General features: G+C 35.7%; 1 protein-coding gene across 1 annotated transcript in view; it reads left to right on the plus strand.

The window, feature by feature from the left end:
* The window catches only part of PCDH7 (protocadherin 7), a 449,878-nt gene extending 437,260 nt beyond the window's left edge, over nt 1–12,618 (plus strand). The window contains exon 3 of the mRNA XM_081131373.1: nt 12,552–12,618. Coding sequence (XP_080987499.1) covers nt 12,552–12,577 — 26 coding nt within the window. The 3' untranslated portion in view covers nt 12,578–12,618. The remainder of the gene's footprint in view (nt 1–12,551) is intronic.
* The last annotated feature ends 4,209 nt before the right edge of the window (nt 12,619–16,827 follow it).

Here is a 16,827-nt window from a genome sequence, read left to right on the forward strand (position 1 = left end):
TTATATTAGAAGTTTATTAGCAGAAATATATATAATTAGATATGCAAAAGCATACTCCTGGTAATAGAGATCACAAAGCAAAATGTTCATTTAATCTATATAAATTACAATTGAAGAGTAAATTCAGTCTTACTTTAGACTGTAACATGGCAATTAAATGGACTTCAGTTTAGTGTACATTTCAACTGAAACATTAAGAAAAGTATTTGCTTAGTTGTAGATTTTCTTAACTTAAAGCAGATGAAGATAAAACAGAAATAAAGAGTAATTAAATTACACAGAAATTTCTAGATGAAATAAAACAATTCTTTATGGCTTCTAGGTAATGACAAAACTGTTTCTGGCAAGAAAAGCATAATTAACAGCAGTGTTAAAGCTGCGCTTTACATTCTTTTGGCAATTGAGTCTACTAAGTTGAAAGCTGTTAAGTAGAGTATTTGCTTTTCATATTAATTTGAATTTCACTTGACTGCTTTTTACTATTTTGTAAGCATGAAATAGGGAGGTCTGGGTTCAACATAACAAATTACTGGACAAAATAAAAAAATTGCTACCCAAGCAGCTTTGTCTTTCTTCTACTGGGTTTGTCGTGCTGTGAGTAAAAAAGAAAAATGAAAAAAAAAACAAAAAAAAAAACAGAAAGAAAAGAAAAAGAAGTGTTGATTCTTTAGAGGCATTTCGGCACCAGATCTGCACTATCAAAAATAGTCCTCGAACATAGTTATCTAGAAATTCAGCAGTTTGCAAACATGTGCACTAGGGAGTCATTTTTTCACACTCAAATATTTTTGCTACACATCAGCAAGTCCTTGAGGACAGCCTGCTGGCTCCAAAGGCCTGCAGTTTGCTGTAGAAACAGCAGAGCAGTAATCTTGAGCAGGTGCTAACAGGAAAGCCAGGATGGCTGTGCTCTTTAGAGTGACTACTACATTGGACCAAAAAGTGTTTAACCCCTGGGATCAAAAAACCTGACTTCATTTTCATACTTATTTCTTGACCTTTGACACCTATTATTATTATTCTTTAGAAGTGCTAAGTATACATGTCACTTAATTTTCCCATAGGTATCAATCACAAAATGTGGAATGAAATACCAGTGATTGCCCAAAACAACAAATCCAAGTGGGTTTGTGCTCGTATGTGTGTGTGTGGGGGGGGGGGGGGTGAGCAGGCGTGTGCATTTATCATCAGTTGTGCGTTTTGGTTAACAGTTGGCAATGATAAAATTAGAGGCAGAGAGTCTCTTGATGTAAGTGAGGGTATTCTTACCTGGGCCTATTAATTCTCTGCACTGTTAGAAACTGTGTTATTGCACAATAATGTTTTTAAAGTCATTAGAAGGCTTTAGCTTCTTTTTCTTATGTCAGCTTCCTGCTACATATTAATGTGGGCTTTAATAATTATATGTTGCTCTAATCAATTCATATGTGCATGAGGTAACCCAAAATATTTTCAGGTTGTTTGACCTCTGATCTGCTTAGTATGAGGTAGGCATATTTTTTACCCAAAGCCTGCAAGAAAACAGGTATGTGAAAAACACAACTTTAATAAGCGAGGGGATAACAACTCTTTATTGAAGGAGCTTGCATATTGGCAGCCATCCAGATGGCAAATAAAGTTGTTTAAATATTTGCTCATTAGTGAAATGAAATGGTATCAATTTAATTCATTCCCATTTCATGTTTCCTGTGTTTCAAAGCAAATTTTTAATACACACTCTAAAGGTTTCTCTGGAGCTCTTGTGTTATAATTTGTTTCCGTCTTTTCTGTAACTAGGTATAAATTAATGAAGTCATAGTGAATGAGGGGTTGGGCTCCTCCTGAAACCTCTGGGCTCATTTGTTTGAGAGTTTGGCTGTAAATTTCAGTGACTGCAAAATCACAAGATGTGCACCACTAGCAGGACCCAGGGGCAGAGGTATGTTAATGAAGGAGACTGGGTGTCAGATCAGATAGCTGATGCATTCCAGGGCTATTTAGGGCAACTAAGAGCCTGTCCCAGGAGAAGCTGCTATGTAGCACTAGGTTTATCTTGAGACCTCCAGACAGGGAGATAAAATGTATATTAATCCTCAGGACAGACAGTCTTTGCTGTTGTATTGGATAAGCATCTGTTTTGTCAGATTTAGCTTAACTCTGGGCAAATGGCAAAACATCAGTGGTAAATTATTGGAGGGGAATGGGGTCAGAGCTGGGGAAGCTAGAAGAATAGGAGATGGTGTCCATCTCACTTGGGTTATACATCCCAGTGCTGTCCTCTCATTCCTATTTACTGAGGAATCTGCATTTTGGGTGGCCATAAATACAGATAGTATTTTCATTCTCTTCTGACTTTCTTTTGGCCCATTTCTGCCATGGGGAACTGAGAGAGCAAGAGGGTAAGGAATTAACATCTCTAAACTCCAACAGGCATCAGTGCCCTGCAGGGTTCCTTGAGGTTAAGGATGTTGCATTATTTCATACATATTTGTTAAATGAGTATCTTCTGACTAATGACAACAGTTGTCCTTTATTGTTTTTATTCTTTCTGAAAAGGAACATTGCTAAAATCAGATCATAAGCCTTTAGATACAGCAGAGCATAAGAGTTTTTCTTTAATTAACCATATCCTGGTCCCCAATCCCGTGCATTACTTGCTCTCACTTAATGTTTCTGAAAAAGCTAAATAAATGTACTTGTTACAACACAAGAACAACATTAGCCTGGGGGTATCACCATAGGTCACTGTTACTACCAGAAGAAAGGCAAGATTTGGACAGAAATCCAAAGAATTATTCATTTATTTTGAATGCTACTCTAACAGTTCTTCTTAGAGAAAAGGTTAGCTGACCTCTTACTTTTCCTTTTAATTATGCTTGCATAATGATAAACTTCGAGCCAAGGGGATTTTTGAAATCCCGGCTAAATTCCCATGCAAACAACACATTTTTGAAAAATGTGTTGAAATGACTCGTTAGAACCTGTGTCCACTTTTGCAAGATTAATTCTGTAAATACACAGTTAATAAATTGCTGTATCAAGGTCCCAGACACTAGATATGGGGCAAATGATTTCAGGGATTTAGATCTATTTCAACATTTATGTTTACATATCAGCAACATTCCATTTTTCATGAAGTCTTCCACATTCTTCTCAGCCATCCTTCCCAAGGCAAGTGTAAGGATAATTTTAGAAGAGAATATCAAAGTATTTTTTTTCCACTATTTATTTCAAATAATTTATAGATCATGGAGGTTGTCCTGTGACTGCCTGTGGGAATTTATTTCACAGCTGAATTTCTAACTAGTACATTTTCCCCTAAATTCTACATTGCTCACTGTGGTAGGACCTCCAAGACGGCACCCAATGAAGCTTACCTCTTGATATTCACTCCCTTGTGTAGTCTCCGCACAAATTATATCAGGATTGTTCTGTGTAACCAAGAGAATGTGAATGAAGCTGAAGAACCAGCTGCTTCTACCCCCTTCCCTTGAATTGCTCACTCAGGGGGAAGCCAGCCACCATATCAAGCAGCCCTACTGATAGATCCGTGTGGCAGGAAACCTAAGCCTTCTCTCCAGAGGCAGAACCAACTTGCCTGCCCTGTGAATAAAACGTCACGAAGTGATCCTCCAGGCCAAGTCCAGGTGGCAGATGATTGAGCCCCCAACATCTTAACTGTCAATTCATGTGACACTCCATGCTAGCATCCACCAGTTACCCTACACCTAAATTCCTGATTTACACACACCGTGAGGTGATCAATGTTTGGTTTTGTTTAAAGTAGTTAAATCTTGAGGTAATTTGTTACAGGGCAATGAAAAACTAATACACTCACCCAAGAAACTTTTCTTTCTGAAAGATTTGAAGGACAGATCTCTCAAGGTTTTTGTAAGGAGAAGGAACATCAATTTTGGAGTAAGAAAATCTTGATAAACAAGTAGTCATTGCTGTGATCAATGAGATAATTGGTCCCCAAGTAAAAAAAAAAAAAAAAAATTTTTTTTCTGATACTGTAATGAAACAAAAAATGCTTCTTTTTTATTTTAAGCACCTCTTATGCTTATAATTCAGCGAGTTAATATTTTTATACTAATTATAATCAACTAGTGACTTCTGCTAACTAGAACTATGTGAACTTTGAAAGCCCATCACGGTAGGCAGGATAAATGGTCCTCCAAAGATGTCAAGGTCACTTCCGAATTCCCAAAACCTGTTAATATGTTACCTTACACAGCAAAAGAGACTTTGCAGACATGCTTAGGTTAAAGATTTTGAGATAAGAAGATTGTCTAGGTAGATCCAGTGTAATCACAAGATCTTTATAAGTAAAGAGGAGATTAGAGATTAGAGATTGATCGAAGAGGCTATGCTGCTGGTTTTTAAGATGATGGAAGGAACCCTGAGACAAAGAATGTAGGTGACCTTTCAAAGCTAGAAAAGACAAGGAACCAGATTCCTCCCTAAAGCCCCTGGAAAGACTTTGATTTTAGCCCAGTGAAACCCATCGTGGACACCTGACCTCCATAATTGTAATATAATACATTTGTGTTCCTTTGAGACCCTGTGCCTGTGAGAATTTGTTATAGTTCTACTCTGTTCTATCATTTCACATACATGCACATTTACTTGTTACAACTTTGGTTTGGAAAGTGAGATTTAAAAAATTTGGATGAAAATGTAACTTGCTTTAATTTTGTCCTTGAAGTCTCTCTCTCTCATTTTATGTGTGTAACTGTGTACATATGTGTGTATGTTTCTCTAGACCTCTATTTCACTGTATACCTATTTTAAAAAAAAAAATTTTAACTTTTATTTATTTATTTTTAAATATTTTTTCACTATATATTTTTAAGAGTAGTGCCCTTGATGTTCCACATTCTGTTCATCCATTTCTCTAATGATGGACAGTTAGTTATTTCCAACATTTGGTTATTACAATGCTATGACTGATCACCCCCTCTTAGCTCAGCCATCTGCTGTGATTTCTACCACTCAACAATGGTCATCATGGTTCTGGACCCTGCTTTCTAACACTGGCTGGCCACTCTCCCCTTACCTCCTACCGGGACCTCTCCTGTGGGCTTCCCTCACCATGGTAAATGCTCTCAGCCTCAGTTCCTGAAGCAGGGACTTTGGGAGGTTACCTAATTCCATATCCTGAAACTGAAGCTTCCTTACATCTTTCTCAGATCAACTAGTTTGTACAAGATCATGAATTAAATAAAATCATTATTACTTGTTATGGTTGTTAGTTTTTTCCTGCTCATCCAATGGCTATCAAAGTGAAATTTGCAGTTTGTGTGCCCCATTGAAAATGGCCTGGCTATTAACTGTTGCTCTTATCAGTATCTTCGATGAATTCAGTTTAGAATTAAAATATACTATTGTTGTTTTTCCTCTCATTTGTTTCTGATACTGTAATTGAATCCAATTCAAAAGGAAGAAGGCAGCTAGGCATTGTTCGAACAATAGCTTCTCTAGTTCTGTAATAAAGTATGTGGGCATTTGTTAACGGTAATCTATGGCCAATTCATTCTGGGAAAAAAAAAAAAATCGAAAGGGATCAGAATCACTGGGACCTCACTCTGATTGTGTTTGCATTATTAGAGTCTTGTAATATTTTACCATTGAGCCTGTGGTTTCTCTGTTGTACTTCTACCCAGGTGGTTTAAGATTGAATATCTAAAAACACATGCCCAGGCCCTGAAACATTTAAATGTGATAAAAATCAATTTTACCTATGTGGTTCCCAGCTGAATGCCACTTCTGATGTACATCAGCTTCAAAAGAAATTAAAAGCTAAGTAACATGATTACAATTAAATTAGCTTGTCTAGGCAGACAAACGAGATTGCAGAGTTGTCTGAGTAAAGATACTTCCTAGTGAGACCAGTTTGCATCACATTAAGCAAAAATGAGTTTCCAATATGTGTGCAATATAACAGAATGAGTAAGTGGAGAACGGCACCCTCCTCCCTGAATATGAGTCGGGGAAACGTTCTGTTATTTTGTGACTACTCAAGAATTGACTGCCTGTCACAACACTGTCTGAGGTATCTGAGAAAAAACGGGATCATTCTCTGAGATTTGTTGCTCAGACTGAAAGAAGTATTCTTTGATGAACAGAACTTATGAAAGTCAAAAGGGGAACTCAGAGCAGGGAAAAATCTTGGGCCCCAATGTATTCTACATTGTAGTATAAGATCATGAAAAATATTCAGAGGGTAACTCATGGCAAGGGTCACATCTCACGAGGAGAGGAACACACGTTGATGATGACCATCTAGGTGATACACAGGAAGTGAGGTGGGCTCTTCAAGTAACATGACATCCATAGTGGGGGGAGCTCCTGACTCTATCTTACTTATAAAATACATTATTATTATTGCCAGGGGAGCGGGCAGTAAAATTGTATAGGGCAAGAAGAGAAATAATTGTGAAATATTTATTCAAGCAAGTGTGATAATGCTACACTAAGCTATTTTCTTTTTAGCCTGTAATTATTTTGGTTATAAAGAAAAAAACATGCAGGAAATTAAAATAATTTAAGTGCCTTCATGATTGTACACTAATATAGATGCCTTGATGATTGGACAATTCCAAGAGTAAAACTGCTCTAGCAGCAAGTTTTAAAAATAAAAAAGCCAAGCAGATGACAGAACTTTTGAAGTTAGAGTAAGGGATATAACAAAAAAGAAAGGAGTCCGGTGAAAGCGAGCCCTAAACCTAAGAGCTATTTTTACACCACAATGGAAAGCCAATTCTCCAAATGTTTTGGCTTAAAACTCCCATTTTCCGCATCACGTTATGTTTTAATGTCTTTTGATTGCAGAGTTACGATGGTTCAAATCTCTTCATATTGCACAAAAGAGCATCTCCTCTGAAAGAATAGTACATTTTAGAATAATTTGCTGACAAAATTATTACCAAACATCTATTTAGAATTTAGAATATCTACTGTTTGCATTGTTCAAAAAAGGAAAGAAAACTGTATGTAGGTAAAGCATACGTCATTGGCTTAAATTTACCTTTTCATAGAAAGTGCAACCGTAGCCTTTCTTTACACAAAATGTAAAAGATAAAGGAAAGTCAGGGCAATGATTTTCAGTTAGGAATCTTGGAAAATATTTCTAGTAAACGTTTTTCTTCTTCTAAACATAAAGCAGTAGCTTATCGCCTTAATTTCAGAAAACTCCACTTGCACATAGAACCTAAATATCAGATTGCAAAATGCCATCATTTCAAGAAGCCCTTGGATCTTGGTTCAGACCCTTATTTCTTTAAATGGAGCTTAAATATTATCGGAGAAATGGGAGGCGCTCAGTGAGGTGCTCATCAGCTAAAAGCAGCCTAGTGCTTTGACAAAGCTCAGTGATTTTCATGAATATGCTTTGACAAATATCGTATCAATCATTGGTTACTCCTTCTGTGACCTGGATATTTATTTCCAGAAATCAATAGTTGACTCACTTTTTAGTAAAAGCCTCTAAATGGGAGTTTTCCTAGAACTAAATTAATTCAATTTCTATACGGTGATGTATTTTATGGGCAGTTTAAAAGTGGGACAACCATCTTGGAATGTATCAGCCTTGAAGGAAGAGCCAAAAAAAAAAAATTGTTTCAGCTTTCATGGACCTTTGATCATAAGTCTTCATGTTTTTCTGAGTCTCTAGCTTTCTTTCTCTCCCTTGTCTTCTCCCTTGTTTTTCCTTCTATCTACATTTTTTTTTTCATCTAATGGGGGTTAATAACAGCTCCTCATGTGGTTGTTGCAATGATTAAATGAGTAAATCTATGTGCAATGCCTAGTGTATTGCCCAACACATAGTAAGTGTTCAAACAATGTTTATTAACATTATTATTTTAATCTAGCACAAACCAGGCTTATTACCAATAATGTAAAGTCAACTATATTATACTATAACAAAGATGTGTGTTGTGGCACTGTCAATAGATTACATGAGATAACTAATGGTTATATTTTTGCCCAGTGTATTTCAAATATTGTTATTCATTTTGCACCACTTAGACACTGAGGCAAGCATATCTGAGATGCCTTTATAATTTAAAGTCTTGACTTATAGCTTGTCCACCATAGTAAAGGAGCAAGAATGAAGCTATTTGGTTCATAATTTCTCCAGGGCTTTGTTTTTGCCTCCAACACTCTCTCTCTCTCTCTTCATTGTAGCTCTATTGAAAATTACATTTTATGTATTATATTTCATTTTATTCAATTGGCTGAATGATTCTCTGTTTCTAGATCACTATCTTGAGCCATAAATTTATGTAGGAATTAGAAACTCTTGATGAAGATTACCCTGCTATATTATAACCTGCCCAAGTTCCATCCCTATTCTAGACTCCATGCTATTTTCTCAGGATAGAACTTTTGTTTCCCTGGTTTCATGTGTCTTTTGAAACACCAAGTTTAGTGAGTGCTCTGCTTTATCTCTTGGTTTCTTCTTCATTTAGTGCTTCATGTGTGGTGCTGTCTCGCTCAGGGCCATGACTGAGGCAGGAGATAACCATGGTCTCAGATTTCTGTCACTCAACAAGCTACGTTGTAAAAACTTATCCCTGCAAACAGATCCAGAGCTATTTCTTGGTAGCCTTCCTTTCCTATAATGTACCTTGGCAATATTAAACTTAGTATTTGTCCTTGAATATGCACCTTTTGTATCCATACTTAAAACCCAAATACTTTTGTTTATCTGAATACCCGAGTCTCTAGTCATTCCCATGTACTGCATTACTTAAGTCAAGAGGAGTCTCTTCAATAAAAGATGAATTATTATCTCCCTATAATTCAGTGATTATCAGAAAACATGACTGTATGAGTGCTATTTTTTTCACATTTTTTTCATTTCATTTGTGTTTTGAATTATCAGCTTGACCCTTACATAATCTATTAGAAATTTTATTTTCCATAGTAAAATTCTTGGGTTAGGTTATGTTGCTCATTTCTTATTTCTAAAAAAAAATCTAGTTTAAGTGTTGATTTGCCCTGAATGTATAAAGCAATGTTAAGTTTCTGTTTCTTAAAAAGTTTTTGGAATAAGTATGAAACTGATTTCCCTCTGTCTGCTTAGGTTATTAAACCCTTGAGACATAATTAGGAAGACTAAGGGTCCAATGGGTAAAGGAACCGTTAAGACTTAGCTCACTAATAAGGGCTTTTCCAGAGAGTTTCAAGGAGAAAAATTCTCTGATTCTTACTATAAAGAAAGTCCTTGAAACATCCTAAGTTTTTTCTTTAAAAGACTGACTAAATACACTCACTGTAGTATTCCCTACTGCAGAATATTGTGTGGTATTTAAAAAGAATTATGTAAATTGGAATATAGGAGCATAAAATATTTCTAAGAGATAGTGTGCAAAAACAAGAGGTTGCAGAAAATTACGTAACAGTGATATAATATAAACATTATACATAGAAATCTATATCTATCTACCTGCCTATCTACCATCTATCATCTATCTATCACAAACCAAAATTTAAGACTGTATCTGTGGATGTATGAATATGTGTGTCAGTGCAGAAACATTTCTGGAACAATACTCAACTAACTCATGTGGAGCAGGGCCAAGGGTAGAGGACTGGGGAGAAGTCTGGGATTCCAATGGGAGACAAAGAAAACATTTACTTCAAATACTCAAGTCCCGTCAGTAGAATGGTGAATAAAAAAGCTGTGGTACATTTACACAATGGAATACTACTGGGCAGTAAAAAAGAAGGAAATCTTACCCTTTGCGACAGCGTGGATGGATCTGGAAAGCATTATGCTAAGTGAAACAAGCCAGTCAGTGAAAGGCAAGTACCGTGTGACTTCACTCATATGTGGAATCTATTGAACAAAATGAACTAACAAGGGAAAGAGAGACAGACTCACAGATACAACAGTCTGACAACTGTTGCTGGAGGAGGGGTTGGGGGAATGGGTGTGTGATGGGGGTTGAGCAAAAAAGAAAAAAAGAGAAAAAAATGAATGGATACAGACAACAGTGTGGAGATTGCTGGGGAGAGTGGGGAGGGAGAGGCGGAGGGGGGCAGAGAAAAAAAGCTTTGAAAAAAAGCTTAAACTACTTATGCCTGAGACACATATAACTTCTGACTCAAATTTTTAAGAGATGCATGAGTTTGAGATTTCTACTTGAAATAGTAACACAAAACTCATCAAGCACCAAGAAATTCCTGGAAAAAGAAATTTTAATACATGAAGACATGGACCAATTTTTTTACTATGGTAAAATGCACAAACATAAAATTTAACATCTTACCCATTTAAAAAATAAATTAAAAAAATAATAATGTATTTATGTATTACTTTAGTATCTGAGAAATGATTTGAAAAAAAAGTGTTTGTATAAAAGGCTTATACTTTTAAATTTCTTTCCTCCCTCCAACCCCCATAGTCCCAAAGAGAGATTAATAAATATTTGGCTTAATCTGAGCACTAAATTTACAAGTTTAACTTAAAATGGACACTAAAATTATAAGATTCTGGACAGTGAAGAAAACATAGGAAGCATACATTTTGTATGATCAGTCATTCTAGTTGAAATCCTTTTTTTATCATTACATCAAAATCATCCATTTTTGCTTAGTGATTATCATGTATACAAATGCATTATGCACACGTATATGTATGTGTGTGTGTGTGTGTGTGTGTGTGTCAAGAGACTAGAAATACAAAAAGCCCATAAAAGTTGATCATTTCTATTGTTTGGGGATGTTAGGACAGACACATTTAGATGTTAACTGACAATAAAAAGAGCATAAGGAGTGGCAACCGGCTGCGAGCATTAAGGGTGCTCTGAGCTACGTGAGACAGATACGGTTGCAGAGTGGAACCATGGGTGACATCTCAACAACAGGCACACGTTCATGGGCGGAGAGAGTGTAAATGTATTTTAGGTAAAGGGCATGGAAGGAATAAAGGGTGAATAGAAGGATGGCATGTAGTATGTTCAGAGGAATGTTAAATAAGCATTTCGATATATCCTAGGTATTTAGACTCAAATAATTTCACTGTTTCACATCAATTAACTATTGAATGACAGTTGATAATATTTTTTATCTAAGATCAATGAATATGCTACCTCATAGGGGAAAGACAATTTTGAATCCAAGTGCCTTATAAATAGTACTATGTATCCCTTGGCCTCAGTTTCTCCCTCTCTAAAATGTAAAGATTTTAGCAGATGGTCACTGTGGTTGTTTCAAGGTATTCACTTTCAAATAGAAATTTTGTTCCAGGTTTTGCTTCCAGATTCTCAATCATTTAGACTGAGTATTAATCAAGTCCCAGTTCAATCTAACTTTGATGCAAAATATAAAATAAAAGGGAGGAGAATAATCCAGAAATCAGGAGATTTTGATTCTAGTTCTATCTTGGCCCTTAGCAGTTGTAAGAATTGAGGTAGGGTCCTTAAAATCTTTAGACTTTGGTTTCTCCCCTTATAATTCTGGGGCAATAATTTCCAATGCTATTGTAAGTATGTAGTGTGAATCGACAATATAATATAAAAAACGCTTGGTAAATTTTTGAATGTTCTTAGATATAAAGCATCATTACATTAAATTCTAAACTGGCAATAAAAAAATAAAACACTTTAGGCACACTGTCCTCTTATTATTCCTTGCAAATGAAACCAGTATCTAATTTTTTTTCCTTTGCTTGACTGTGCCAGCTGCGCCTGGAATGCTCTTTGACAGGATTATCTGCAGGGCTCATTCTCTTCCTTATTTTAACCTCTGCTGAAATGTCACCTTATCAGAGAGCCCTCCCTCCCCTGACATCCTATATCAATTAGCAACACTCACCCAGGTGCCACTATCTCCCTCACCAGGCCTTATTTTATATCAACAACTGAAACCTTATCAAGTTATTCACATATCTAATTTCTCTATCTGATACTTCCTTCCTCCAACACACCCGAGTGTAAAATCCATTAGAACAATGATTTGGGTTTGGTTGACTGTGGATCTGTAGTCCCTCAAAGAGTGCTTGACCCATGGTAGGCAAGCCATAAATATTTATGAAACAACTGAACAAACAAATTGTTTGAGGGAGATATTTGAATTTAAAAATATAAGCAAAATGAATTTTGTGATTTTTTTTTTTTTTTTATCCTACAGTAGTTCACTTAGCAAGCCTTTACATTTATCAAGGAAATACTGAAAACTCATAAAATGAAAGCATCAGGTCAAAGTGCCAGCATTCCTTTGACTTTTACTAATGTGATTTATTTTTAGAACTGTGTAACGATGTCTATTGCAAGGAAATGGATTGGTGTTTGTGTCATGTCAACACATGAAACAAATGAGCCAAATATATGGAACTTCATTTAAGTATCCGTAAGAATCAAGCGATCCTTCATTGTGTAAATATTCAATTATCTGAAAATAGATAAATCCTAACTATTTGTACAGCTAGTGTGGAAACATATGGAAAATAATGATTAATAATCACACTTATTTTATCCACTCATTAAGTGCCAGGCACACCATAGATGTGCATATGTCAAAACCATATTAGATGACTTGAATTTTATATCTTTTACCTCTAGGTTCTTCAGGAGAGTGGAGAAATTAATAATGCTAGAAAGAGTTTACCCAGAAGGATGTGAAGCAAACCACAGAATAATATGTTGACAAGATAACAATTCTAATAAGTTGAAATTTGACTATAAATAACAATTTCTCTATTTTTGGGGGGTATACTTTTAGAAGACAGCAGCGGGGATCCACACATCTCTGATTAGATAGTATTCTTAAGAATAATGTATTATTTAGAAAGTCACAAAACCTTAAATCTATTACATGTTGAATTAAAAAACCAACCTTTCAGCAATTTGTAACAATGCCACCAGGAATTGATTATCTCTTCAATAAAAATGATTTTGACATTTCCAATTGAGTCCTGCCTCTTTATATTAATAAAATTCCAACATTTCTCAAAATACTAAATGGAAAATGCCAAAGTGTAAACTGATATATGACACATACTGTTCTTTTATTTATCAAAATGCAGAACATAAAATCCTTTCAATCTTTTTATAAGGAATTTTCTAGTATGTGAAGGACTGAGTTAGCGCTTATTTTAACATGAGCTTTTGAAAGATGTAAAGACACTAACAATACTTATAATCTAGGTAAAATCATGGACTGCATAAAAAATATGACAGTATCCTGCTGGGAGTTAATGAAGGTTAAAGAGGCCGTTAAATTAACTGATAAAAGTTAAGCCTCAAATCCAAAGAGTTTTAAAGAAATTTTAAAAATCTAAGTAGTAATAGAAGTTCTCAAGTGAAATCAGGAGGAAGAGTGGATTTTGTAGTGTTGTCAGTGAGCTTCCCATAACCACAGCTTTCATTGTAAATTCATCTTGGTTTACAAATGCTAGTAAGGTGAGTGTGCATGTGGATGCACAGAGAGGCGTGGATGAGATAAGCTTCATATATGGATATGTCAGCCTTGGATGTGTCCAAAAGAGGAGTTTTTAACCCAATTGCTAATATATATAGTGACTACACTGAGTAAGTAGATAAATAAATAGTCAAGACAAATTTTAAAGGAAAGAACTTAGAGTTTCAGAAGTGATGAACTTCCTGGAATTGTGTCATTTAATAACACTTTTTCTTCTCAAATTTTGGGGTTGATATAAATATGACATTCTAAAGAAACTCTGAGTAGATTGTTTGTCCGTAGAGCAGGTGAGACGAGAAATGTGTCCCAAAACAGTGTTTGACAAAAATACAGTATAGCTGTGTTGACAAACATGTATTGGAACTGTGTGGTTCAAGTTTCTTGAACTTAAGTAGCTGAGGGGTAAGTGGATTCGAGCACTAGGAATCTGGGAACACAATATCCTGTATGAATATTGCAATCTGGATGGTTCTGTCTGAAGTTTTTCATGAAAACCATATGATGTTTGTTTTAATATACAATATTTTAAGTTATCAATAAACAGTGGGAATGTTTCCTACTTAATAGTACATGGAAGATCAACTGTTACATTGAAAGTGTCAACTAAAAAAATGGGCTGCGATTATAATAGGTGACATCATTATAGCAAGTTGTTTTCATTGTTATGTTCTCATATTTTGTTAATTCAGCCTTACATTAATACATAACTACAAGTAATAAATTTTTTTTTCCCCATTCATTATGATTAGGTAATTACTAAAGAGTGTTGCTTAAGAAATTGACCAATGAACAAATCATTAGTGGAAATTTAATTTTGGGTGGTTGAGAATCGGGGAGGGAAAGGCAAAATTGTGTGTTATGTGTCTTGGATCCACTGGTCAGTCTTTCTGAGTGCTTCAAGGCAATGATCACCAAAATGTTTTGTTTCTTTTTTATGAGGAAATTAATTGGTGATGCTTTCTTTACCTTCCCATTGGAGCTGTAATTTAAACTAACATATAAATGAATTAAGGATTCCATACAGACCACAGATCCTATAACCATTTTTCCTCACCCAGTTCCCACCCTGTATGGTTTTATAGCTTTGTTGCCTTATGGGTTTTTTGTGTTTTTTTATGCTATAAAATTATTTATAGTTTTTGCCTTGGAAATTGTTTTCTCAGAGTATTAAACCTTGGAAATAGCCACAAAACTACCCAACTTGGTGGGGCATTGCTCAAAAGGAGAAGACTGCATTTAATCCATTAATTGGGCTTTAAATTCCTTTGTGTCCCCCCCCTTCATAGGAAAGAAACAAATCAGCAACAAGAACTTAACTCTGGGTATAAGAACTGTCAGCACTTTCTATGTGCTGACAGGGTAGAGCAAGGTGTCTTTGCAAATAACCTTTCCACTTCTTACAAATTTGTTTCAAACAGGAGTGTTAAAACCAAGAGTTTGTCTCTGCACAAAACTTCCAATGTTATTCCATTGACCACCTTGTGATGATTAAAAGACAATACTTTTGAGATCTCATTGGTGATTAATGCAGGTAATAATCTGGGTTTACAAAAAGCTTGTTTTCCTATGCCACTCACATTCTTTGGCTCCCTATAGATTTAGCTTCATCTGGGCATGGTTCCAGCATTTATTATTATTATTTTTAATGATCAATTTTGCTTGGAAAAAAATTCACCTATCTTGTTAAAATATCTTTCACATCTATTTTTTTTCATAAAGCAATTTGCAAAATAATTTTTCTGCACAGACTATCATTATAAATATAAACAAAAATATACATGCAATAGCTAATGTGAGGTAAGGAACTATTTTTCAATTAATAGCCCAAATATACCTTTTACAATCATTTAAATGCATCATCAACTTTTTAAAATAAGGCCATCTTTTTTCAGCTATGCTTTTTTTATGCAAAACTGATTAGTCTATAAAATACAAAATGCAAATTTTCTTCTCTTACGGAAGCTTTTCCTAGAAGATCATACAGCTGATAAATAAGAAAATTTGAGCCTTTAATAAATTTGCATGTTGAATTAAACTTGTAAATGTTTTACTTTTATGCAAGGCATCTTTTATTTTAATTGAATAAAATTCTTACTTTCATTCAACTTACCATTTTTAATAAAAGTGACTTTCAAATGCAGCTGCGAGGGCAATGATTTCATAAATGTGGTAGATTGTTTTCAAATAGAGCCGCAGTGATTCCTCCCACTTCCACATCTAACCCTACTCACACCTCCCGTCGGGAGGTTCGGGCTATACCCTGTGGCCATGGTAACAAACTACCATAAATGTGGAGACTTAAAACAACAAAAAATTATTCTTCCATGGTTTTGGAGGCCAGAAGTCTGAGATTAAGGTGTCAACAAGGCCACACTCCTTCTGAAGGCTCTAGAGGAGACTGTTTCTTTGACTGTCCCAACTTCTGGAGGCCTCAGCATCCTTTGTGGCTGTCTACCTCCAATCTCTGCCTCTGTCCTCTCAGGGCCTCTCCTCTTCTCTGTCTGTGTCTTCTCTTCTGTCTGTTATAAGGATCCTTGTCTTGGATATAGGGTTTGCCTGGGATATCCAGGGTGGTCTCAGCACAAGACCTTAAAGTTAATTATATTTAATTTAATGACACTCACAGGGTCTAGTTGTTAGGACACCGATGTATTTTTTGGGAGGCCATCATACAGTCTACACCACCACCTTTAAATCTGGGCTGGCCTCATAATGAGCCTTGACCATTACTCTATGGCATAATCAGTGTGGCCCATGGCATCTAGCTTCTGATTTTACCCTCCGTCACTACAGCTCTGAGTGTGCTATGTAAAAAAAGTCTTATATAGCCTATTGGAGTGTGAAAAGCCACATGAAACAACATCAGGCATTTCCAGCAGAGGGCCCCTTGACCTACACACCAGCACCAGATTCCAGGTAGGCCAGGGAAGCTGTTATAGCCCATCCAACCTCAGTCAAATGTCAAATGGCTGGAGCTTGTGTGCGAACACAGGCAATGCCAGCACAACTCTCTATCTCAGTCTAGCCCAAATGGCTGACAGAACAGTGAGCAAATAAAATAGTATGTTTTAACTCATTAAGTTTGGAGTGGTTTATTAAGTATCAAGAGATAACGAATATAGAAATAAGAACCTAGGTGTTGGATTGTGCCAAAACAAGAAAATCCAAACAAGCAGGGTTGGCTTTGAGGCAGGATCTTGGGAATAAGCTAGAAATATTGCAAGGCTGGAGAAATGGACAACAAATTGATCGGCACTCAAAAAATAGTGAAAAAAAGTGCTAATTGAGGCTGGAATGCTAATTGAGGAGACCCATGTTATGTAATACTGAAACAAAGAAAAAAACAGATGACAACTGTCACTCGTAATAAATCAGAAGATAGAAAATCCTTCTAATGAACATATGGATCTGACTAAA

This window comes from Miniopterus schreibersii (assembly GCF_964146895.1).
Source record: "Miniopterus schreibersii genome assembly, chromosome: 1".
Lineage (NCBI taxonomy): Eukaryota > Metazoa > Chordata > Mammalia > Chiroptera > Miniopteridae > Miniopterus > Miniopterus schreibersii.